General features: G+C 37.3%; 1 protein-coding gene across 4 annotated transcripts in view; it reads left to right on the forward strand.

Moving 5' to 3' along the window:
- LOC149203627 (protein BONZAI 1-like) overlaps positions 1-27,894 on the forward strand; it is a 197,253-nt gene that overhangs the window by 127,681 nt on the left and 41,678 nt on the right. For all 4 annotated transcript variants that reach the window (XM_089403511.1, XM_089403509.1, XM_089403510.1 and 1 more), the window contains exons 3-4: positions 27,136-27,284; positions 27,446-27,494. In XM_089403511.1, coding sequence (XP_089259637.1) covers positions 27,136-27,284; positions 27,446-27,494 — 198 coding nt within the window. The remainder of the gene's footprint in view (positions 1-27,135; positions 27,285-27,445; positions 27,495-27,894) is intronic.

The raw sequence follows: 27,894 nt of genomic DNA on the forward strand, positions 1-27,894 counted from the left end.
AATTAATTAATTTTTCTGGCAAAAATAAAATTAAATCCTAAGCCAGAAAATTAATTAATTAGAGTAAAATTTAAAAATGTTTGAGAAATTAAATTCTCCAAGTGGAAAAGTTTGTGGGTTTAAAAGAAGTTAATTTTTCGAGGCCCCCCTCCCGCCACCAAGGGAATATTGAAAATTAAAAAAAAAATGTGGACCCTTGGACCCTTAAGTCAAAGATTTTTTTGAGGAAATTAGCGCAAAATAATATATATATATATATATATATATATATATATATATACATATTTTTTTTTTTTTTTTTTTATTTTCGCTAATAAAAAATGGGTTTAATGAGAATTTCGAAAATTCCTCAAAAATAAGTATTTTCGATGACAAAGATTAAAAGTTGATTAAGGATTTATCAATGGTTGAGATTGTTTTGACTGGGATCAAGCCAACTAGCCGTTATTTTCCACTTGGAGGAATTTCTCTATAAATAACAGTGTTGATAATATTGGTATCAACAAAATATCGACGACAGTCTAGAAAACATCTTATCGGCAATATTGGTGAAAATATTAGCAAATATCGGCGAGCATAAAAAATGCATAATATATTCAATTTTTTTCTTCAGTTTTTTAAACATATAAAGCAATAACAACATGAAATAAACACAATGGCACATAAATATGAAAAAAGCAATTATATATATGATGTCAAATAGAAATGATACATCCAAGGCGATACCAAATCCTACTGATCCCTGATAATTGTCCAATAAGGACTCAAATGTGGAGAACCAATACAAAATAACATCACATATATAAAAATATCTCATCATCATGAGTTATATGTAGCAAAACAAATAGAACTAGCAGCTATCTATTTGAAATCAGTGCCCTCTCCCCCTTTTATGGGAAAACATGATGGATTGTTTATTAAGCCTGCCCCTAGCAGTAGAATGCCCTAGCCTTGCCTTTGCACCTAATGTCAAATAATGAGTGCTAGGAATGAAGATGTGATCTCCTATATCTATAGCAGATGGTGTTGATGTTGATGCTCCCACAGTCTCCTCCTCCTCCTCTGCCTCCTGCTCCTCCTCCTCATGCTGCTCCTCCTCCTCTTGCTGCCCCTGTTTTGATGGATCATCTGGCTCTAACCATAAAGGTGTCTGCTCCAAGATGGGCACCTCAGACTCCACTCTCCACTGAGACGATACATCAATAGTCTAAGGAAATGGCATCTGGATCCATTGGTGCTTCTATTTGTTTCACTCGAAGTCGGATATTGTAATGCACATACACTAAATCATTGAGTTGTGCGAACTCCAACCTATAAGAGTGTAAAAAAAACTAATGAGTATTGAGTCTTGACTTTTGACACTTGAGGGTCATAAATTAAAAATTAAAAATTAAAAATTATAATAAATGTAATTGCTTAATTGAAGGTTGAAGCTCAAAGTTATCCCTGTTGCGCTTTTTTTAGTGTATTTTCTCAAATACACTCCAATTGCGTTCACACCTTGAAGAGCTACATGTTTGACTTAGGATTCTTATGGCCAATGTCTGCAAATTTGGTGCCCTTGCACCATATCTTTGCCACCAAATATCTACAACAAAATAAAGAAATAAAAAAGTCAAATACTTAAAACATAATTAAACTTTTAAATAAAAGTTACATAATTGAATTTTAAATATCTAGAATTATAAATAAGGAAATTCTAAATTGAAAATTCTAATGAGTGATGACTTGTCACTTACGTGGCATGAAGAGGGTATTTTCCTTAAAAGCATCATCAAAGCCAAACAGGCCAACACAATCTCGATAAAACTGTGTCTCGTGATTGATTTTGCTATGAAGCTCATGATCAGGTACCATCCTCTGAATACAGGAATGGAGCCCTTCCATCACCTCGCCATGAAAATCAAAGGCGCATTTGTATGAAAATGAGGGGTTGAGGAAGAGTGTTACTGCATGAATGGGTCGATGAAGCATCCCTGTCCACTGACTATCAATCACATCCCATAACATCATATGCCTATCAAGTCCAACAAAATTCTTGTCTGCATAATAAGAACGAATGGCCTCCTTGGTCCTCATGCAAATAAGCCATTGCAGGCTTGTCCCCATCTGCCAATCTCAGAACCTTTACTATAGGTTCTCTAACTGAGCATGCTTCTACTCCCTGCCAAAACGTGTCAGAGTACACCATTTTTGCAATGGCTCTCCTGTCCTGTCTCCTGCTTCATCTACAATCACGCCATTCATCAGAAACAAATATTTGCTTCAACTCGAACTGGCATCAAAGCAAAGACTGAAGAATAATAAAGTTGGTGTGATTGCAGGACGCCGCAACTCTTTGTTTCTAGTGTACCTTCTCATGAGGCTAAGAACAAAAGCATGGTTATAAATAAACTTGGGGACGCTCCTAGCCATATCAATTACCTCCTTGATGAAAGAGAGTTTCCCCATATCCTCAAGCAACAAATCGATACAATGTGCTGCAGACAAAGTCCAAAACAATGTTCGGTGCCTCTCCATAAGTATCTTGCCGACAAACACATAATTAGCTGCATTGTCTGTTATGACTTGCACCACATTCTGCACACCAATCTCCCGAATGAACCCATCTAATAACTCACATATCCTTGTTGCATCTTTGATATGTGCTGATGCATCCCACTGATTTAATAAACATGGTACCTTTAAGACATTATACCAAGAAATTTAGAAGGGTCCTACACTTCCTATCTGTCCAACCATTAGACATCACTGTGCGTACAGAACTTCCCATGTTTGTTTCAACTCTGCCAATCTAGAGTTGATGTCCTGCTTTTCTGCTTGAAGAATTGGCCCCCACAACTCATATGTAGCACTTTTATACCTCGGGCCCACAATAGCAATAACATCACACATTCGCTGCCAAAATGGATGGTTTTGTTGATGTTGAGAGGTAAGTTGCTCCAGAAAAGACACCTCTCCATAACTCTATCTGCTTTTTGCTTCTCCTTTTTTTTAACAATTGATTTTATGGAAGGTTGTGTTGCATGTCCTATTCGTGGAACAAAAAATGATGACCTCGCCCTAGCAGTAGCAGGTGATGTTGTGGAGCTCCTCTCACTACCCTCAGCCTCAAAATCAGAAGAAGATATCTCGAAAGATCTACCTGCACGTTCAACCTTTTTTCTTTCTACCTCATCCTTCTTTCTATCTTCTTCATCAATTGCTTCAAGAGCTTTTTGTATAATCTCCGGATTAGAAACTGTACAAAGCCCAACATCATGTCTAGGGAGTCTAGCCAGATGGTATTTCAATCACTTAACCCCCTTGTCATCTTGGTCACACACAATTTGCATGATAGATATGCCCGATTTGTCCTACCATCAGGCTCCCCATACTCCCAAAATGTGTGCAAGGCTTTTGGCATATTTGTAGTGAGTTAATTCAAACCTAGGGCACCAAAAAAACTGAACTAATGATTAAAGTTACTCCACCCATACACAAAAAATAATAAGTAATAACCACCTCATTTTACAAAATAATTTTTTTGCCACATTATTTGCAATGTGAATTCAATGAAAAATGACAATAAGAGGGTGCATTTGAAAGTTGAAAATAGAAATGGAGTTTGTTGTGCAAATATGGAGAAAACCCTTGCATTGGCTCATGGGCATGAAAATCATAGCAAATGGAAAAAAAGAAGCAAAATGTTGGTAGGCAAAGAGGCAAGCAGGAATAACCCTAAATCTATGAAAAAATTAACATAGGGGTTTTTAAGAACGTACCTGTTAATGGAAGAAATGAAGATTGTCTCACTGTTCTTCAATGTTTGATCAACAAATAATTTGTAGTTGGTGGTGATAATGGCTCTTCGATCCTCAATTCCTCCTTGACAACCACCACAACCCTCACCCCTTTTCCACTACTCAGAAAACCAAAATGAGCAAAAAAAAAAACGTTTTTTCACTTTTCCAGGCCCGGGTTAGACGAACTGGCGATATTTACTATTGTCGCGCGATATTTTCTCAAGATATTGATGATATCTCAGAAATATCGTGATATTTTCGGGGAGTAGAAATATCGCGATATTTCAGCGCCCCCGAAAATATTGCGAGTGAGAAGCCAATTTTCTGTTGGGAATGTTTGAATATCATAATAAAAGACTTTGGGGTGTAGTTCATGTTGTCTTTGTGTCATTGGTTTGTGATATGTGCTGGGTATGTGCATTCCTATTTTGTGCTCTAATAATATCTGAATCGTTATTTCATTTGTAGATGATAGGAACATTCTATTGGTAAGTTTTGCGCTTATCTTAGGTGATTTGATTCATTGTATGTTATAACGATATTTTTTAGAAAATATATATAGTTTGCGGGTTCCACAGCCCTTGGGCTCCAAGTTCACAGACTGTGGGCATAGACAGACTTTGTTTGGACTTTTGAATATTTTATGTGATGTTCTTACTTCGCTAACGTTGTGGTTGAATATTTATCTTTCAAAATAATCTAGCCATCATCATATACAAATTTTAATTCGCCAAAAAATTCTTTTAAGCATTGTACATTTGTATATCTTGTAAATAAATTTTGTCTAATAATTTTGTAAATATTTTTTTTTTTATTTTCTAACCCTTGTTTTGCAGCTGGGGTTTGGGGTTTTGCAATTTTGAATTTTTGTATATATTGGTGTTTTGGGCACTTATAAATTTATTTGTGTAGGTGAGATCAATTTTTTTTTCGCTAGATTAGAGCTAGATCTATGCCCTTGAGGATAAGATCTAGTTTCTAGAAATTTTGCAGGGCCAACATCAAGGATTTTTGAGCGAAAATTGAAGATCTGAAACAAATTCGAGTTTATTGCGAGGGTTTGAATTTTTTTAGGGCTTACAGGCCCAATGTCCTCCTCCAAACTAGTTGTCCAACCCTCCTTCCCTTTGCGTAAGCCTTTTCTACCCTGTTAAGGCTAGCCACTGACCTAATCAGGCCTTGACTTGCCCTATTTCTGCTTGCCATGAGGCCTAATGGCCTCGACCTTTCTCCTAATACCCTCGGCCCACCTTCTTCCCCTGCGTCTTCCTTTCCTAGGCCTGCTGCATGCCTTCCCTTCCTTCTCCAGCCCCCTCTTCCTCCTACTTATTACTTTGCTGCCCTCCATTGCCCTCCTCCATCTCTTGGCTTCCATTCTCTCCTCGCTGTAGTCCCTAAGCCACTGCCTTCTCCTAGTCGCATTCCCTAAGGGACCACCTTCTCCTAGTCACAACCTCTTTGGAGGCCTTGTTTGCCCCTAGACCTCCCCTCTAGGGCCTCTTGGCCACTCTCTTAGCTCAGCGACAACCTTCCAAGGCTTGTTGTAAGGCCTTTAGGGCCTCTTGAGCCTAGCTGCTAGGTTTTTCAGGCCTTCCCTTCTGAGCCGCATGCCTAATTAGGCCTTGTGCGCTCTTTCCTAGCCATTCCCTTCACCATTGTTGCACTCATTCATCTTTGGTTGAATATTTGATTTTTGGGCTGAAGATTGGTGTGTTTTGCAAAGGTATTGGTGTTTTTTTAGGTGGCATAATCATTGGACAAAATTATGGCAAGTGGACTACGAGAGTCATATCTACATCGTAACAGTGATATAATCCTCATGAAAGTGCTCTAAAAGTCTCTGACAGTTTGCCTAATACACTAAGGAATTAATTGAACACATTGGGCATTTTGTTTTAAGTTAAATTGTATGATCTTGATTACGGTCATATCTTATTTGCAAATACATCTGAAATCTGATATAACAGTGGTAACTTCATCATAAGAAGGCTAGTCAACTCATAATTTTATATTCATAAGTTTGGTATGGCAGTTGGAAACATTTTGGCACATTGGTAGCTCACTGTTTTCATAATTATCTCACTGCTGTCCAGAAGGGTTAATAATCGCTCACTTAATTGAAATACAAGTTACATAAGCACATCATTGCTTTACACTACATTTCTTACTTGTTTCATGATTTTTGTGCCATCATGGAGGAAGTAATTAGCAACAATAACATTGAAATTGCCATTGTTTTTGTTGTTCAAGAGCACTAACACATTTGTTGTTGTGAGTTGACCAAAGTTTTCCTAAGATCACATCTAACTCACTATGTAATGTACATGATCTAATGACCTTGTTTTCCTAAGTGAAGTAATCTAAGAGTTCATTAAATCTTGGTATCTTGTCAATTGGTCTAAGTCACATAGCTTCTTTTGTGATATCTAATTAGAATCTTGGGGAATAAGTGCTCTCATATTGTCATTCTTGCTTCATTGATAATATCCGTTGGGGAATGAAATCTGCATTGATATTAGAATTCTAAGAGTTCTAATTTGATTGAATAATATTGGCATTTATCTCATTGAAATATCTTGGAAGCTTTTATTTGAAGTGAGAGCATTGATAATCTTGTGGTAATAATCGTTGGTATCTTGTTAAGCATCGGTTAAATTTTTCTCAGTGCTTTAATCATCATTGAATAAGTTATTACAGGATTTTGGCATATCCTGTAATTGTTGAATAATTGCATATTGTTGTATCTTATTGACACTTGGTAACTTGGCAAATTCTCTCATGGTTAAGGATTGTCTCTTAATTTCCATTAATAAGTACTTGTCGTCATAATTGAAGATTAATTATAACTAAAGTACTAAACATAAACAATCTTAACTCAAGGATCACTCAATCCATCTTGCACTGCATTCTAAGTCTAGTTGCATTAATAATCTACCTCCAAGCATAAGCTTGGTTGACAGATATTTAGGACCACCCTTTCTCAATTTAGCTTGAGGAATTTACCCCCTCTTTAGTATTTAACTCGGTAACCTTGCAGTCTTTAGAGCCACAGTCTCTGCAACGCCGGAGGCATCAAGTGGTTGGAACACAGGGGGAGGTATTGTTAATTAAGCCTATGCTTGTTTCCCTTTGGCTTCCATCCCACAACCTACTCTTGAGACTAGTTCCAAAAAAGTTAAGGGGAAGGTTAGACTTAGAATAGGCATCTAACTTAAAATTAATCAAGATTTTGCATCTCACCTAGTTGGTAGTATTTGCGTGTCATATAGGATAGTCAAGCATCCATTAAGCAACAATTGTTCATTCGGTTACTTGGTCTCTAATTAATATAAAGCAAGAAGTTGACTCCATAAGGCATTGGTTTCACATTTAAATCTAATCTAATCCTTAATTCTTGCTAAAATCAACCAGGTAGCTAAGCCATCCAATCTTGTCTCCTGGACTCGTTGGTTGCCAACTTGTCCTTCATTTTCACATGTCCATAGGGACCACCCCCCATAGTCTGTTGTTGGGAGACAACTAGAATAGAGAGCTCGGGGATCAAAGTGACAACCCCTGACCCGAGTCGTTGTCGTAGTGCCTGTACAATTTAGCGACAACATGACCAATCATAATGAATATAACTCAAAAGACAAGAGACTAGGCTTGGGGTGCCTAATACATGGCCTCACATGGTTTTTTGCAAGGCTTTGCCTTGTATCCTTGGTCTTACAATAGTGGTGAATGCTCTAATTGAAAGAATCTATCTATCCCCTTTGATATTGGGGTAATAGGGCTTGGAAACTTTGGCCTAAGAGGTTGATGCAGTAGAAAGAAAAGAAAAACCATGTGCCATGATGATAAAATGCAAAAAATTAGATGGGATATGATAAAGTGCATGGACAAAAGCCTAGCCTGGTTCTTCATCTACTCACTTCCATCCTTTAGCCACATCCACTCCAAAGGTCAACTTCTACTCAATAGATTACTTATTTTTTTATGGTGCTCTTGAATTGGGATACCAAGTGGTGGATGGAGACAGATGATTCTAGATTAGCGAGGACACGAGTATTTATTCCCATCTTAGTGAGATCTTAGAGGCACCCTCAAACCAGACCTCAGTCTAACAAACAATACAATAGCCAATCAAGATCTTGCAAACCTTAGTGACAAGCGCTTCTTTGCAGATAGTTGAATAGTTTTCACTCGAGCTCCTTGCCCCAATATTCTTTTGGACAAACATCTATCCTGAGTTTTCTTCATTCAGCCTCGAATATGAGAAGATGGAGCTCTATTGATCTAGGATTGCATCTTACGGTTGGTACCATAGGTTGATGAGATTCTCATCTTGTACGCCTTTCACTTGCACCGCCCCTTCATACTTTAGAGTTGGTTGTTTAGGATTTTAGATTTTAATGCTCTTTCATTTTTTATTTTCGTTGAGCCACTTCAACACTCCCACTTTGTACCAAAATCATTATACCTAACACAATCCCATTAACCTACTTTTGTGGTCATATGTTGGACATTAATATATTTATCGTATCTACCCCGACCATCATCCCTTACCTAGTTTGTGGCTAATGCATGAGCTATCAAAATGAAAGCAACTTTGAATATCCCAACCTCGATGAACAATAAGTTGCTTCATCTGCAAGGAGTTAGTGATGCATGAATAAAGCTTGTAATGCAAGTTGTGCAAGAAAAAGAAAATCAATGAAGCAAAAGGTGAACCAAAGGGGTGGTAAAACTAGGGTGGCAAAGGGGTAACTTAGGGCTTGTTGAGAAATCAAGGGGCAACTAGGATGGTGATTTCTCTTACTTTGATTTGCTTGTGATGTATTTCTACTTAACTTGATTTGCTTCTTCTTCAACTTGATTATTATTATGTTCTTATCATCAAACAACTACCAAATACAAAATGTAGGTTACGAGCCAGGGCCAAAACCTCTCCTCTTGAGAGGAAAACCCACAAGAATTCTTCTCTTCTTATAGAATGTTCAGATGACGAATTCCAAGACCTAAGACCCTTGTTAAAGACCCCTCTAAGATCAAGTGAAACTTCTTCTTCTTGATAAACTCTTTCAGCTACTTTGCCCTAGCAACTTCATTTCAACCCAACAAATTTCTAGCAACTTCGACCCAACAACTTCCAGCAACTTTGACCTCCTCAATAACTTATTCTGCAACTTTGACTTTCCCAGCAATTTCTCCTGCAATTTCGACTTCCAACAATTTCTTCAGCAACATAGCAGTTTCTTCGACAACTTCGGTCTAGTAGCTACTTTAGAAACCCTAACATGAGAGAGAGAGGTCCAAAACTTCGATCTTGCTTCTCTTCTTCCTTTCCTTGAACTTCGTCTGTTTTCGTTGTCTTTCTTGAGTTGATGAACTTCTTTCTTGCTTGAATGAATGTCCTTCCAAATGAAGTTGAGGTTCCCTTATATATAGGCTTCTTAGGAGGTCGAATTGTTGCCATGAGGCCGACTTGTTTGACAAGGTCTTGGAGGGTCTTTATGACATTTTTGACTTTACAAAAATTTTCTTTACATGATTCAACATGCCCAAAGGGGTCTTACATGTATGACATTGACTCTTTTGACTTAATAATTCTATGACACTCCTAGGAGCCTCTTAGTCACCAGGTTCAACGAATTTGAACGAATAAGTTCGAAATTCGCCGAACTTCAAACGAATACGAACTTCCTTGTTCAAGTTTGCCGAATTTTATGGCGAACTTGAATTTAATAACGAACTCGAATTTAATGCTGAACAAAATCGATTAAGTTCATTTTTGGTTCGAAGAAAATCGTTTTGGTTCGAATTTTTTTGCTGTTTTAAAAAAAATTTCCAAATCAATTGCGGGCAGGATCGTTACCTCACAAAAAATCAACTGATCAAAGAGTTCCTTAGTGCATTCGTCAAAATGACCAGGTAAAAAGCGGCATTTGCCGTTAATGTTCAGAAATACATACCGTGATGTGTTTACGACGACGTTGGCTCGATCAAAACCGGTAGTCTGATTCAAACAATTACCATTTTAACAAAAATTAACTGCTCACGATGCGCAGTCTAACACGAGGAGAAAACCTTCAGAGTAACAGTCAAAGCAGAGAGACAGAGACGAACAACTTTGCAAACGCCGCCCTTGGATTTACAAAATTCACCCAAATTCTCTCACGCTTCTCACACTCCCCTACCAGCACAAAGAGATTGGTGGACATATGTACAAGAACGAGAATACGCTGCTCTTTTAAGCGTATATACGTATGGCAGTACGGTTGGTAGCAGGTAGGTTGCTCCGGTCAAATGGGAGTTGGGAAACGGTGGATACTGCGATTTTGTTTTTGTCCCCGATATCCAAGTGGCGTTTTCATTTGGACAAGTGTAGAATATTCTTTTCACCTGAACACAATATACTTGAAGCTAATAAGCACTGTTTTATTAAAATTTTAAAATATTACGAAGGTTTGTTGAGTTGAGTAATTATTAATTGTTGTTGCTGAATTTAGGCTAATTCATTATTGTCATTTAATGAAAATTAAGCTACTCGAAAGGGAGAGACCTTCACTTTTATCATTTGCTTTTGGATCTGGGGTATAATCTGTTTCTTTGTATTTATGAAAATGAGTTTTTAACGAAGCAAAAGTTGTTTTAAGTTATATTTTAGGATCAATATTGTTATTTTAAGATATTTTACGATCAATATTTTTTAAAAATGTGTTTTTTCGTGTGAAGTCATAAGTTCAAGTCTAAAAAATGGTATAATTGAATGATATTTTAATGTTTATGAGACTAAAATTAGTTTATAAGACTAAAAAAATGGTTATTTAAACTATAAAGTAAAAATCAGTAACATCTAATTCAACTCCCAAGACATAATCACATCGTGTCATATCACCATAAACATCAACCTTCCCACCACACTTTTGTATACTTTAACAATTAAATCGTTAGATGGAGGTGGGTCTCTTGTGCCACAAACAAGATAATCACATACACTAATTTGATATTTGATTTGGCCATAATCTTAATATTTAATTATTATTATTATTATTAATTATATAATAAAAAAGTTAAATTGTTAGAGGAAGATGAATTTCTTGATATATATATATATACACATTTTTTTCGAATTTCTATATGTCGAATTTTATGTCGAACTTTATCCACAAAATTTTAGTTGTTGAACTTTATTCGAATTTCAAGGTCGCCGAACTTGAACTCGAACACGAACTTGGTGAATTAGGGAGCACTTAATGGGTGCTTGACTTACAATAATCTTCCTTGAGCATGAAACCCATGCATCAAGAATGACAATAATAAATTTCTTTTCACTTTAATTTCAACAGGTCCCATGTTTGCTTCCTTTCCACATTATAGCGCTTAATAATGATGGAGTTTCATAGTTGGTTCAAAGATGGTGGGATCCTCCATGAAGTAAACCTCATACCATGTCATTAACCACTCCCACATGGTTAATGATGGGTTGCCGAAACAACTATTTCTCCCCTTTAGGGTTGGAAGCACCTAATTGGGCCTCTGGATAACCCCTCCCATATCTAAGCATGATAACTTGTTTACAAACCCTAAGCTAGGAAGATATTTGAAGATGATATTTGTGTGAAGTACTTTGGTGTGTTTTGCATTAGATATGGCCCACTATCATACTCTTGTCATTATTTTACCTATGATGATGATCTCACTTGATTTTGAGTGTATGTTTTAGATGCTTTCTCCTAGGTAGAATTGCCATCCCTTGATGGATTGTTTGAGGCTTCTACAACACTTCAAAGAGGATGTCCAACTCCAGTTGATGACTCTTTTGGGCTCTAGAGATAGGACATTGACCACTTTATGAGGAATATTGACCTTCAGATATATCCAACAATAATGATGACCTTCTCTCCCTTTAGGGCCTGAAATGATGCACATTGAAGCTACGACATTGCCTAGAAGATTTATGTACTCGAGAGACCGAAGGATGCCCCCATGAAGGCATTGTACCTTCTTGATGCATGTTGCCTTGTTTTGGGCCAATTTGATGATGATGATGACTTGCAATCCCTTTGGAAGAGATGGTACACCTTTCTAGATGATGACATCATGTCATAACCTTGTGACATCACCCTCATGTGGCTTAGAGTGATCATGTGGGCTTAGTTGATGATGAAATGTTGATGAGGAGGTTTTTCTTGATGAATGAACACTTTGTTGATGAGGAGATGGCCTTTGAGTGTGGAGCATTGTTTTGACCCATGTATGGCACATTTTGATGGAGATATTCACCTTTAGAGGATGATTCCACCTTTGGAGGATCTGTTACTTTCACATGTGGGCCAAAATAAGGATTTTTGTATGTTTTTTCATTAAGATAGTTATTGTTTAGGTTGGCTTGTGACTTGCTTAACTTTTAATTACTTAATTTATTATTTTTAGGGCTTTTACTCAATTATTGGACTAAATTGACTTGGTTGCCCTCATATAAATAGAGGGAAGTTGATTTAGGATGGATCATTGTAAAGTACACACTCATGAAATAGAGAATGTTAACTAGTAGCCTAAATTTCTCTTGGATGCAATGGAGCATTAATGTAGCAAAATGTCTTGGGGAGGATATTATGCTTGGAGTGGTTTCCTCTTAGATTGATGAAGTGATTCTATATTGATTTGTGCAACTTTATTGTGACTGATCTTCTTTCATTTGGAAATTGTTGTAGAACTACGATTTGGTTGAACTTTTCATCTTAATATATTGAATCTTTTATGGCTCTGACTTGCAAACTTTTCACCAAGTATCCATCAAGGAACTTAGTGTAGCTTCCTCGACCTTAAATCTCCAATTGATTAAAAGTTGCTAGTGTTTTAATTGAGATATTCTCTCTCTCTCTCTCTCTCTCTCTCTGTTAACTGCTCTAGTCAAGCCTTCTGCTATTGACACCCTCTAACTCCATGTGCCCAAATTGAGAAGGGCAGTAGTCTTTTTAGCGTGTCAATCATCGTTAAAAAGAACTAAACCCTATTTTTTATTTTATTTTAGGGTAAATTAGAGTTAGGTTACAACAAAATCTGCATTTAGTAGGATGAAATATTGTGGACCTCATATTTTTAGGGTCAAGCTTTGCATTTATTAAATTGAAAAAGAAAATTATCATTTTATATGCAATTTTCATCCATCTTTTTAAGGTTGAAATCTATGAGTTTTGTGGCCCTTTTATGCATTTTCAGCCATTGAAAAATTGCTTCAACCTTTTCCTCTGTTTACTCATCCAGTAGACTTTTCTTATTTACTTTTTATCATTAATTATAGGTTGTTTTGTTGTTTCTGTCATAAATTTTGCATGCTATATATTGTGCTTATTAAGAAACCTAATTTATAACAATGATCATTAATTTAAAGGTAACATGTGTTTGGGACCTATTTGAGCCTATCTAGGATTATCTTACCCCTCTAGATTTAGCTCTAGTTCCTTTGAACTCGTTACCTTTTTTTATTGAACATTATCCTTGGGTGTTATATTTAGTGAAATCCTTGGAAAGTAGATAGCCTAGGAATTCTAGGGTTACCTAATCTATGAGATTCGACGGGGAAGCCTCCCTTGTGGGGATGCTATCCATCCACTAAACAACATGGGAACAATTACTAAGGTGACAATGGTGGTTGACCACATTGTTGCCCTTAACCTAGAGTGCTAGAGTTTGTAATAGGTCCACATCCATGGTAGTGCTCCCCTTGCTCGGGTTGCTTTCATTACAGTATTCTACTTTTAGTTGATGTCTTGACCTTATGTAGAGTTTGATAGGGACACATGCCTTGACATATGCATTGACATAACTTTGTACTCTATTGAGGGGATGTTTTGCTCGTGGGGCACTTTAATTCCTGTACTCGATACTTGCAAATGTTGTGACATGATAGATCTAACAATACTATCTGCCTTCAAGTTATGGATTTGGACTTCATTGGCCTTCGTAGGATCTCTGATGACATTTATGGACCCCTCACTTACAAAAGACACCTTTTCCATTTGGGGGAATCCTATTGTTTGTTGCTACTTAAAAGGATACCTTGTGGTTCTAGCTCTGGAGTTTGGGGGCTTCACATGTTTCTTGCATAGTGGAGGGGCTAGTGTGCTTGACAATGCCCTTGCTCATCTGGATCTCCTCTTACAAATCCTTTCCTTTGCCATTAACCCCTCTCCCCCTTGCTGGCCATAACCTACTTTCTTTCCATCTTAGAGTCCCTACTTCCCCCTCATAACCTCCCTCACCCCACTTCCACTTTAATGCTTGTACTAGATATGAAAATCTTGCAAAATGATAGATCTATCAATACTCACTACTTTCAAGAGGTGGAATTGGACTTCATTGGCCTTCGTAGGATCTTTGATGACATTAATGGATCCCTCACTAACAGGAGACACCTTTTTCATAGGGGCTTCACATGCTTCTTGCCTAGTGGAGGGGCTAGTCTGGTTGATTATTCCCTTACTCGTTTGGATCTCATCTTACGCATCCTTTCCTTTCCCATTAACCTCTCTCCCCCTTGTTGGTCATGACCTATTCTCTTTCCATCTTAGGGTCCCTACTTCTCCCTCATAACCTCCCTCGCCCCACCTAACCATAGGCTATTTTCCTCTTTGATATTTTTTGATGCATATCCTTCTCGCCTTCGCTAGATGCTTCCCGCCCTTGCATGGTTTTTCTCCCTATAGACTAACTTTGCTAAATATGTTCTTTTTTCCATTACTATTTAGGAAGCTGCTATTGTTTCCTTCCCCTATCACGAGGGCACCCACTTGTGCCCTTCCCCTTGGCTCTAACCACATAAATTGATAGCACTCCAAAGAGTGCAATATTCACCATAGGTTACTTTTGCTTTTACTCATGACTTTGCCTCCTTTCTCTTCCTTCGAAAATCTGATTGTTGTCTCCTTTGTCATAAAAAATGAGCTTTCCTTAGGAAACATGAGCTTTGTGATGCCCTTGGCAATTCTCCCAAAACCTTTTAGCAAATCTGTTTCCCTAACACCCTTTGGCTAGGATCCTCACTCATTGTTCTCCCATATTGTATCCTTCTACAATGTTCTTGCTTAGTCCCATACCATTGTCTCCTCCCATACTCTTCTTGCTTTTGCTACTTTGAGGGCAACATTAGGAAAATTATTAGCGTTGTGAGCACTAGCATGCCATTTGATGAGGAAGGTGTTCTTGCTTAGTCCCATACCATTATCTCCTCCCATACTCTTCTTGCTTTTGCTACTTCGAGAGCAACATTAGGAAAATGATTAGGGTTGTGAGCACTGGCTTGCCATTTGATGAGGAAGGAGTTCGAGATAAATTCCTTAAACATGGTACTCGCTCCCTTGTTTCATATCTTATTGATTCATTCAATCATGTTTTTTGCTTTAGATTCCCTTAGGTTTCGTCCCATCACATCATTAATTTGATCCTTAAATTGTGTCACTGTTAGTATTCTAAGAACTATAAGACCATAATGGTTGGGCTTACCTTTGTTAAAATCTATGCCAAATTCTTCATCTAAAACTCCCAAAGGAGCTTGAGAGGAGGTCTCTTAGGGCTTGTAGGTAGAGAAGTTTTCTCTTAGAGTACAAAATCATTTCTCTTTGAAAGTCTTTTGTTGCTTTCTGGACTATTGAAAAGCTTTTGATACTATTCCACACAAGCTCTTGTTCCAACTTCATGACATTGGCCTCTTTTAGGTCCTCTTGACTGCCCCCATGAGGCTTTTGTTGTTGGCCCTAGCTGTTGTGTCCACACAACATATGGGCTCTCAGAATTTATTCAGAGTACTATTGGTGTGAAGCAGGGGTTCCCTTTGTCGGTGACTCTCTTTGGGATTTACATCGACGATCTAGAGTCCTTCCTTGGTGAGAACAATTAGGATATGGTTGCCTTCATCATGTTTTGATATTTCTTATTTGTTGATTGATATTTTTGTCCTCCTTCATAGAGGCTCCTCAAAGATAGTTGAATGCCCTCTCTAGTTTCTGTGACCTTCAATACTTTATATTAAACTTAAGTAAAACCGAGGTCATGATATTCAACACTTATTTCAACTTTCGTTTCTTCTTGTGGGGCAAGGAGATTGAGATTACCATATCTTACACCAACTTGGGGATTCAATTCACAGGTCTAGACTTCAATATGAGATGGGCCTTCCATTTGAACTCAATAAGGTCTAAGGATCTTTAGCCCTTCTTGAGTGCTAGTGTTCTTAAAATAATTTCTAGGACATCTCATTCAAGATGTGCCTTATGTACATTGTCATAATACACACTGCCCTTTATGGTTAAAATATTTCGGGCCCTAGTGCCCTTGTGTTGGGTGTGGAGCACGATTATCTTCCTGATTGTTCAGAGGTTTTTTGTTTCAATCGTGTTGGATCCTTGTTACTAACGAGGTGGCAACATCGCTCGTTTAATCATCGTCAAGGGGGTCCGGGTTGGGGGGGGCGACGACGACTTTTATGAGACCCCCTTGACGGGGGTTGAGGGGCAGCGCTCCTGAAGCTAAAAATAAATGAGAAATTGCCTTGTAAAATATTGTAATTTTGTAGTCAATCTAGGCCGTTCATTAGGCGGATGATCTGACAGTAGAAGTTATGTTAATTTAGGGTTTTTTGCCCTAGAAGGCAACCCTCATTTTATATGAGGGAATTGTATTGCGACTGTGTATTATTATTCTCGAAAGAAAGGCATTAGGAACAATACGACCGTGTTTGGTAACGTCAATGGCATTCAACATTTCAAAGGAAACAACAACAAAAGGTTTAATGGCGACATTGGCCAAACTATATGAAAAACCCTCGACCTCAAATAAGGTATTTTTTATGAAGCATCTATTTAATATGAAGATGTCAGAAGGTGGATCTGTTGCTGATCATTTAAATGAATATAACACGGTTAACAGTCAATTAAGTTTTGTACTAGTAAATTTTGATGATGAAGTTAGGGCTCTTTTATTGCCAGAAAATTGGAATGGCCTAGTTATGGCTATTAGTAACTGTCTCTGGATCTAGTACTTTAAAGTTTGATGAAGTTGTTGGTGCCATCCTTAGCAAGGGAACGTGATGGAAAAGTTCTGGTGAAAAATCAGGTAATGCTTTGATCGCAAAGACTAGGGGAGGAAAAATGGAAAGAGGAAGAAGCCTAGGAAATCGCAGTAAGCCAAGAAAAGGCAGATCAAAATCTAGATTAGGGATAATGTGCTAGAAATGCGGAAAGAAAGGACACTTGAATAAATACTGCACTTCTCAGAAGGGGAAAGAAGGAGATGGACAACAAGAGAACAATCATGAAGCGAATGTGACAGGTGATGTGTTGCAAGATGCTTTGATTCTTTCATCCGAGAATATTATTGATGCCTGGGTGGTAGATTCAGGGGCCTCCAAAATGCTTTGATTCTTTGATTCGAGAATACTATTGATGCCTGGGTGGTAGATTTAGGGGCCTCATTCCATGCCACACTCGATAGGAAACATTTTCGTGACTATGTTCAAGGAGATTTTGGACAGGTTTGTTTGGGTGATGATAAACCCTGCAAAATTGTTGGAATGGGTAACATTTTTATAAAGCAACAAAATTAAGACCAATGGCTATCTAAGTCGCATGACACGAGGACACGAGACACGAAGGACATGTAAATACGAGTATTCGACACAAGACACAATTGCCTCGAAAATAGGACACGAGAGACACGTATATATATATATATATATATATATATATATATACTAAAATATAGTTCTTGATCCATTTTAAGTTAGTGATCCATATTAAGTTACTGAAACATTGAAATATAGTATTATATTTTAATTTATTAATTTTCTACATCAATGATGTTCAATGGTTCATTGTTCACAGTTCAATATTCATTTTTGAATCTTCAATGTCCATGTTATAACTTATAACTAATTAACGTATTAACAATTGTACATGGCTACAAGCACATAAGAAACTACTAACTAGAAATTTAGAAGAACTTAGATATTAAAATTTAAAACCATAAAATGTAGATTTTCCATTAAGTCATCAAAATCAAAATTTATTACATGGATACTGAGGGAATGCCACTGGAAAATACAAAAGAGTAGGTAAAATAGGAATATCATAGCTTGTTACTGTCGTTAGTGGTACTGTTCATGACTCACTAGCCACGAGTCCACAACTCATCACTCTATTAATAGTCCATGTCATCCTCCATGTCATAATCACCATCACTGCCACTGCTATCTGACTCTACTCCATCCTCCTCCTCTATGCCCAATCCAATATCTGCTACTGCATTTATTGGTGCGGAGGATGACCCCTCAAGAGACTTATCATCAAAAGTCGCTGGCTCTACGACTGGGTCATTAAGATACTTGTTGGCTAACGCCAACTCAACGCTGTCGTCGAAGGCCATATCATCAGGAAACACATCCCACATCTTTGTCTTTCCCTTCAACCACTCATGCCTTTGCCTATAAATAAGACGAAGGTTGGTGTGCATATACACCATTGTCTTTGCCCTCGATTGCTCAAGCTTCCTTTTTTTCAAACTATATAGATTCCTATAAGTGCTCCAATTCCTCTCACAAGAAGAAGATAAAGTAACTTGAGAGAGGACCCTCAAGGTTAATTGTTGTAGAATAGGGCACGAAAAGCACCACCCTTGTCTTTCCTTTGACCTTTGGCAGCTACCTTGGATGATTGAGCCATTAATTTACTTGCTGTTACAAGGCTACAAGCACATAAGAAACTACTAACTAGAAATCGAGAAGAACTTGGATATTAAAACCATAAAATGTAGATTTTTCATTAAGTCATGAAAATCAAAATTTATTACATAGATACTAAGGGAATTCCACTGGAAAATACAAAAGAGTAGGTACAAAATAAATAGGAATATCATAGCTCGTCACTGTCGTCAATTGTATTGTTCATGACTTGCTAGCCACGAGTCCACGACTCGTCACTCTATCAATAGTCCATGCCCTCCTCCATGTCATAATCACCATCACTGCCACTCCCATCTGACTCTACTCCATCCTCCTCCTCTATGTCCAATCCAATATCTGCTACTGCATTTGTTGTTGTGGAAGATGACCCCTCAAGAGACTCATCATCATAAGTCACTGGCTCTAGGACTCGGTCATTAAGATCCTTGTTGGCTAACGCCAACTCAACACTGTTGTTCAAGACATATCATCATGAAACACATCCCACATCTTTGTCTTTCCCGTCAACCACTCCTGCCTTTGCCTATAAATAAGACGAAGGTTGGTGTGCACATACAACATTGTCTTCGCCTTGGATTGCTCAAGCTTCCTTTTTTCAAACTATATAGATTCCCAGAAGTGCTCCAATTCTTCTCACAACAAGAAGATGAAGTAACTTGAGCGAGGACCCTCAAGGCTAATCGCTGTAGAATAGGGCAAGAAAAGCACCACCCTTGTCTTTCCTTTGACCTTTTCCAGCTGCCTTGGATGATTGAGCCATTAATCTTCTTGCTGTTATAAAGTCCACAGGTGTAATAAAAATGACTTGCAAGTGCATGTTGTAAGTTGCAACAGTCGCCAAATCCTTCACCTGCAAAAAAAACCGATTAAACAATTATGAAATTTCTTGAACAACAACATGGTGAAAAGTTTAAAACTTAAAACACATGCCTTTTCTAACAGTACAAGACAATCTGATTTTGTTCGAGGAAGCTTCTGAAACAGGTATTAAATTTTAATCATATGTAGAATATTTTGGGCCTGTAGAATATTAATGGGTAATTCTTTCCATCGTATTATTCTTAATTTTCATATTTTCATGCTAGAAGACTGCTAGGAGCTATTGTTTGGGTTTGGTTTGGAGTCTAGGTATATAAAAAGTTTACATTCTGATTATATATATGCTTGTCAGCATTCCTGTAATTTTGCTATAGCAATGCCTACAAAAATAATTGTACGAACCAAAAAATACATTCCTTCTTCTGAATCTTAACAAACTATATATTGCCGTAGCATTCCTGACACAAAGCAGAGATATAACTATCAACTGAAAAGTGCTTTTTGTTCTGGACGGAACCCTCTTTATATTCAAAATTAATACTTGAATTACCTTCGATGAACAAACCTTCTTTTTGAAAGACCATCTGCCTGAACATTGAGTTCTCTGAATATGTGGGAGAAGAAATGTTGTAAGATTGGTTGCAATATGAAATTTCCAAGCTTGCAGATACCAACTCAGAACCCCTGGAGAATTTTATCTTGGATATTCTCAAGTCAACTACCATTTTCAATAGAAGATTCAGAGTCAGTAACTCTGCCTAGTTGTTATAATCCTTGCCTAGATCTGCTTTGAAAACATAACAGTTAACACAGATTGTAACTTTGGACCCTCAAAGAAGGTGAGAAGAGGGATCTGATCCTTTCGATGATCATGGCAATGAACCTCAATTGCATCGTTTGACCTCAATCGTATCAATGAGAGATGGGTTTTGGTTTCGGTCTGCAACTTGAAAGTTGGGAGGTATTTAGACTGTTGGCACATGCTATTGTTGTTATTTAATAATTTATACGTTGAGACTCGAGAGTATAGGCACTTGCACAGTGCACACTGAGCTTTGAGCTTCAATGCTTCTAGATGAAAACAAGAGGATATTGTAGGCAATGCAAGGTCTAGGCTCAAAACAAATAGGAATGGTGAAAATGCATACCTAGCACGCCTTACCACGCAAACAATGACCACTGGCCTGTGACTCCAGCGAGCAAACAAAGAATCTCCAGCGACGACAGCCACTTGATGAAGAAAAATGACTGAAAAACTCGAAAAAATGAACTTGCGTGGGCTTTATAGCGATTTTTCAAGGGACATGTGTCCAAAGAGGAAAAACGCTAGGGCACGTTTTCTCCATGCCCAACACATGTGTTTCGATCAAAGGACATGATCAAAACGTATTGAACACGTTTTACGTTTTGGAGGATAAGTCAAAACCGTGTTGGACACGTTTTAGGTCATATTTTGTGTCCGACACGTGAAATACAAGACATTTGACCCTGGGGACGTGTCCTGTGACTTAGATGGCTATTGAAGGAGGTAAGACATGTTCCAAATCTAAAGAAAAATCTAATTTCAACAGGGCAGTTGGGAGGTGAAGGCTGTGTAACTACTTTTACAGACAAAATCTGGAAGGTCACTAAAGGAGCCTAGGTAAAAGCAAAAGGAGAAAATGTTGGTACATTGTATTTATGCAATAGTATTTCTAATTTTGTTAATACTTTAACCTCCACAGGAGCAAATACGATACTTTGGCATCATAGGCTCGGCCACATGAGTGAGAAGGGGATGCAGATTCTTCACTCAAGAAATTTGTTGCCAGGTTTGAAGCATGTTGATTTGGATTTCTGTGAAAATTGTGTTTATGGAAAACAAAAGAGAGTCAGATTTATTAGAGTTGGAAAGGAAAAAAGGAGTGAAAAATTAGAGCTTGTGCATACAAATGCATGGGGACCTGCTTAGGGATCATCTTTCGGTGGCTCTCGCTATTATGTTACTTTAATTGATGATGCAACTAGGAAAACCTGGATTTATTATATTCAAATTAAATTTGATGTATTTAATACCTTCAAGAAATGGAAAGCTTTGGTTGAGAATGAGATAGGAAAGAAGTTTAAGTGTCTGAGATCAGACAATGGAGGTGAATACTGCAACAAAGAGTTTGATAACTACTGTTCAGAGCATGGAATTCGTAGATAGAAGATAGTTCCATGAACACCATAGGAAAATGGTGTGTTAGAAAGGATAAACAAGACAATCATGGAGCGTACAAGGTGAATGACATTGCATGCAAGATTGTCCTTACAATTTTGGGCAAATGTTGTAGATACTGATGTTTATCTAATAAATAGAAGGCCTTCAAGTTCCTTGGATGGTGGTATTCCAGAGGAGGCATGGATATGTAAAATGGTAAACTACTCATTTTTAAAGACTTTCGATTGTGAAGCTTTTGTCCACATCAATAAAAAAATAGAACAAAGCTTGAGGAAAATCAAAGAAATGTACCTTCATTGGATATGGTGTAAATGGTTTTGGTTATCGCTTATATGATTATGAAAATCACAAAATCATTAGGAGCAGATATGTCATATTCAATGAAAAGGTCTTGTAGAAGGATCAGATGCATGGAAAGAAACAGGAAAAAGAAAACAAAGAATACACAACGCTTGATGAAACCACATAAAAAGTAAAGGTGCTTGAAATTCACAATGATCAACAACCACAGCAACAATAGGCACCTCAAACACCTGAAAGTGGTGTTAGAAGATTTACCAGGGTAAGTAAACCCTCGAAACAATACTTTTCTTCATTATATTATGTATTGTTGACTGATTCTTCTGAACTGGAAAGAGATGAAGAAGTAATGCAGGTAGAAACCACAAAGAAGTGGGAGCAAGCCATGGAAGAAGACATGGACTCGACGCATAACCAAACTTGGGACTTAGTCAAATTGCCTGCAGGTAAAACAACATTGTAGAATACATGGGTTTACAGATTAAAGGAAGAAGATGGAGGTAAATAGAGGTATAAGGCTAGACTTGTGGTGAAGGGGTTTGCACAAAAGAAAGGTATAGACCTTGATGAAATTTATTCTCCTTGGTGTTAAAATGACTTCAATCAGAACTATTATAAGTCTTTTTTCATTATTTGCTCTTTTGAGGCTATATCATTTGCCATTCCCATAGGATGAGGATGTTACTAGGTCTTTGAGGTATCTTGGCTACTCTAGTGTATTGCTGTCTCTCCTAATTGACTCTCCCTTTTTAGTTAGTACTTGGATTTTCTTGGAAAATAGTGTTGACTAAACAAGAGTTCAATAAGTTGATTAGAGAGGACATCTATCAATTGGACATCCATCTCAATTGGGTCTCACCAAAGGAGGTTCTTTGCCCCAAGACAACCTCCTATTTTAAGCACATGTATGTAGCTCAAGTGGGTCTCACCAACAAAGGGGCTCTACCCCAAGATAGGCTTCTATTTTAAGCATTTTTTACATCTCTATGATGGCCTTATAATACATCCTCAATACACACTTAGGCATTGTCAGCATGCCCTTCTCCGGTCATCTTTATTAAGCCAACTTTGTCACTTTCAGGAACTGAAACTAAGGATTGTTTTATCTGTGGATGTCTCCTATATATACTTTGAGATTAGAGGGTGGTTCCATTGCCTCTTTTGGGTGGCAAGTGGCATGTTGGCCTCGTTGTTTTGGTAAGAAATGCTATTGATCATAGAACTAGGACTTTCCATTTGTTGTCCATAGCAAATCCTATTAGACTGATCACTTTTTATTTCTGGGTTATCTTGTAGGGTTAGGGAAACAATAGGTGAGGGGATACCTATCATCCACATGCTAATTCATTGGGGGCACATTTTGTGAGACATTGGCTCTGTAATCCCAGATCAGTCTCCTCGAGGCACTTGAAGATTTGCCACTCCAAACCTCATGGTGTGCATCATGTTGCATGCCTAGAGTGGCCAGTCATTTTCTCATAGCAATGCTTCCTCACTGTGCGTCACCTCCCTTGCATAGGATCATACTACTAAGCTCCATGAACCTTGGCCATACATCAGAGGGCATCATCACAATGTATATTGGTGATTTTAATCAGTTCTTAGAGAGGTCGTTCAGAGTTTGAGTGAATCGATTTACTCCCCTTTTTAGATCAAATTCCCTTTCAAGTAAAAGAAATTTGAGACATGTCAATCTTTGAGGTAGGAATTCAGCAGGTTATAACCAGAATTTAGTTATATTGATCAAGTTTATTAACCATCAAAAGCACATCTTAATCCATCATGAGATCAACACCCTTAGATTGATTGACAGCAATAATACTTGCATGAGTTTTAGCTAGGTCGCCCTCTCAAACCAATAATTACCAGCACTATGTGTTGAACCTTCGTTTTGTAGTGAATTTCAACAGAGATCTAGGGCACTAGACTTCTTCTGGCAAGTCTTTCTTTCATCGATTTTCTTAGCGTGGAAAATTAACACAAATAAATGGTGAAACATTTCAAGAGGAGTGCGTGTGACAAATAATTAAATCTTTGTCTGAAGAGTAAACTAACATTTGTTTAGCGTTGAAATGCTAACAGAATATGGAACCAGCACTTTGATTATTAATACATATTATGACTAAAACAACCATGGAAATGAAAAGTATTGCTGAAATATTATTTTATCATGCCATATGTATAAAATTTGAAAACAGATCTGTCATCAAACCATACACATTCAGGTTTCAAACTTTCAAACCCTGAGACCTTTAAGTTAATATGAATGTGCGTATCTTAAGGGCGTGGGTGCTAAATCCATGTGAAAATGAAACAAGCAAATTATTAGACCTAATTCATAACAGACAGACTCCTTCAAGAAATTGACCTGCAGTGTGCAGAAAATTAATGATCTGCACCCTTGACCCCGTTTACAATTTTGCATGTGTTTATTTAGGTCCAACCCACATGTTTTGTCATGCTGATATAAATTTCAGAACGCATTAATTGCAAACATAAAGAGTGCTTCTACTCTTTTTCTCTTTCCTAACAACTAATAATTAATGCAAAATTAATGCAAGCATACATCACATAAGAGACTTATTTTTGGTAAAACTGACCCTGGAAAAACCCCACAGCCTCTTGGGGAAAACCAGTCTGCAAAGGAGGATTTTAATGTTTTATTGCTTGAGTTATTGTAAATAAGTACATAAAAAATTTACAGTACTTATCTCCCCTTTGCTGTAGCATTAAATGCACACATTCTGGAAAATTGTGCCCACTGACAAATCAGATTTACACAAATTTATGCCCAGAATTTTAGCATTTCTTCTCTACACAGCTCGTCGAAATCTGTGCCCAGAAACAGCCTCGAAAATTGTACTCAGATCTGCCTCGAACTGCATGCCCAACAGTGACTGTACTAACTGAAATTTCATTCCTGGAAGCTGATGAAAACTTCCTCGATTTTTGTGCATCCTGCAGCAGACTGAATCACAAAATTCGTGCTTAGAATTTCAGGCCAGAACAGCGCTGTCCCTTGAACTTTGTGCCATAACATCCTCGAATTTTGTGCTGCCTTTTAGCTGCTGTTCTCCTTAAAAATCATGCCAGCTTCTCCTTGAAATTCATGTTGCTGTACTGTCTCCTCCTTGGGATTCGAGCCCCTCTCGCTTCTGCAATTTCTCCTCCTCTCCTTGAAGTTTTCTCCTTTCTTCTATTCTCCTCATGCTCTCTCAAGTGTGAAGTGAAGAATGAGTTTTCCTTTTTTTCTTTTGTTTCCATGGAAAATATTGAATCGCTAAACCTAGATCCAATGGCTGGGATTTCATCCTCAAATCTCAAGATGTGTTGTTGAGATCATTTTTCCCAAATGACCCCTCTCATACACTGGCCCCATCACTCAAAAGTCTCTTAGTACTTTTTTCAAGTTGTGTACCTTTTTAATTTCTCTTGTAAAGTAAATTTTTTCCTCACTTTAATATTAGAAAAGTACACTTAGTACTTTTCATGTAAAATCACTTTACAAAGTACATGTGACTTTAATATTAGAAAGAATACATGGTACAACACTTTTAAGTTCAAAGTACCTTTTCCCTCTGTGACATTAATATTATTCATAAATGTCATCAAGACAAAAGCCATTTATGTGCCCACTAGGCTTAAAGGGATAAAAGCCTAGTAACGCCTCTCCTTGGTACTATTTTTAACACAAGTGAAAGTCCAAGTCTGTGGCAAACCAAAAATGCAAAGGGAGAAAATTAAGTGAGATGGAAAGAAAAGAAAAGAAAAACCCTTGGTGTTACCATTGGGCATGGAGTGTAGACTAATTCCTATGCAGATGTCCTTTCACATTGGTAGTTGAAGTCCCCAAAGATCTCTGCAGAATGCTTGTTGAGCATAAAATCTGAGGGGTCTAAACTTTGCAAGAATCACATGGAGGCTAAACTAATCATGGATTCATCCTAAGTATTGCCAAATTTTAACAATTTTAACATCAATCTAGGGTAAGAAGTCAAAACCCTAAGATATTCAACTTCAATCGTAAAATCTAGCTAAAAATATTTACAAAGAATTGAAATAGAAATGATCATACTTCACTTGCATTGTTTGCTTTGCAATAGCTCCTTCTTCAATGTCTCTTGCATACCAAAGCCTTCTGTAATTATCCTAGAACAACCTATTCAAAAAAATAGAGAATAAACTACACGAAATAATGAGCAAAATGATTGAGAAATGAGGAAAACACCCTCCTTATATATTATAGAGAATTCATTTCCCAATAGCGTACAATGACCATCAGCTGCAGTGATGTAATGTTCTCATACCCTGTGCTGAGATAATACCATAAGCCAAAAACCATATTCCCAAGTAAAACCCTCAAGCAAAGGGCGCTCTCCTCAAACTTTGCAAATATTAACAAATCACCACATATGTCGTCCATGAGGGAAAGGAAGTGCACCCTCCCCATATTGAGCTAACAACCTTTCTAGAAGCATATGTGAGGTCAAAGGCAAGGGCACTCCATAACTAACCCTGTAAATCATGTAACAACTCATTCACGTGTGTGAGAACAAGTAAAGGATGAGGTGTGCCCCTTCTAAAGGCTTTCAGAAGCTTTACACATGTGAAGTGTATTTTTATTGTTATAAGTGTCTTGATTTGCGTAACACATTATGATAAGCATGAGTATGAGTGATTTTGATATGGTCTCATGTGGTTTGTGTTTTGAACATGTCTACATTGCAATTATGCATTTGAATGGTAAGTCATGCATCAGTAACTTGAGATTGGCTGTAGTTATCAATCTTGTAAAGACATGACAACAATATTTAAGTTCTTTCTTGCAAAGATGGAAGATTTATCCTCTTTAATATGGATATGCTATTTTGCTTCTGAGGAAAAACTTTCTTTATGTATCCTGTAAGCAGGAGATAATAGCATTTAAGAAAATTTTCCATTCGAAGATGGACAATTTAGCTTATTTAATATGGATATAATCCTTTAGCCTTTTGGAAAAAAGGCAGTTTTCTCATGGCATAAATGTTGTTTATGTTTGCATTATGCACAATATACAAGTTTTTTCACAATGAATGGAACAGAAATTTAAATTGTAAAGTGTACTTCATGTTCTTTCACCTAACCTCTTAATCTCAGCGCAGAGTATAATATAAAATTGTCTATTTGATATAAATCTTCAGATGCTTATTGATCTCATTTTTCCAGAATGTTGGTTTGGTAATTTTGATAAGATGAGATAATTTTTTTGATTGTTTACAGTGTTCCTTAACCTTCTGTCTTTTCTAACTCATTTTTGATTCATGCAGAGTGATCCTATGGCTGTTGTATATACAAAGAAACAAGATGGATCATTTGAAGAACTAGGTCGTACTGAAGTAATTTTAAATTCTTTGGAACCTCTCTGGATAACAAAACAAAGAATCATATACTATTTTGAGATTCTCCAGCCATTACTGTAAGAATCATACTTCAGTTCCTCGAAAATTTTTACTATATATGAAAATGGATGTTTTTTACGCCCCGCTAGACTGCTGTACGTGATTTCTTTTGTGTTCACTGTATTGTTAATTCAGTACCTAATATTTGATGTTGCTGATGAACGTCTTTTCATGGCAGTTTCAGAGTGTATGATGTTGATAGCAAGTTTCACAATGTACCAGCGAAGGTAGTTCATGGAATTTTACAATCTATATTCTTGTGTTTTTACCACTTTAGTGGAGTTTGCTTTTCATCCACTTCACAGGATTCTTTTCAGAATGCTGCAAGTCGTATTCAAGTTTTCATGCTGGGGTAATTCTATTTTCGCATTTTTGGAAAGAAAAGCTAGCAGCATTTTACTGTCTACATTCTTGTGAATTTACCAATTCTGTGGCATTCTACGTTTTAGCCACTTCACAGGGTTCTTTTTAAAATGCTGCTAGTGATGTTCAAGTTTTTATGCTGACATTGTTGGAAATACAAAGAGGGGGGGGTGAATCAGTGCAGTTCATGGAATTTTATGATCTGCATTCTTGTGTTTTTACCACTTTTGTGGAGTTTGCTTTTCATCCACTTCACAGGAATCT

Source organism: Pinus tabuliformis, chromosome 2_1 (assembly GCF_031772625.1).
Source record: "Pinus tabuliformis cultivar Carrire ecotype Pingquan chromosome 2_1, CPIR1, whole genome shotgun sequence".
In the NCBI taxonomy this organism is placed as follows: domain Eukaryota; kingdom Viridiplantae; phylum Streptophyta; class Pinopsida; order Pinales; family Pinaceae; genus Pinus; species Pinus tabuliformis.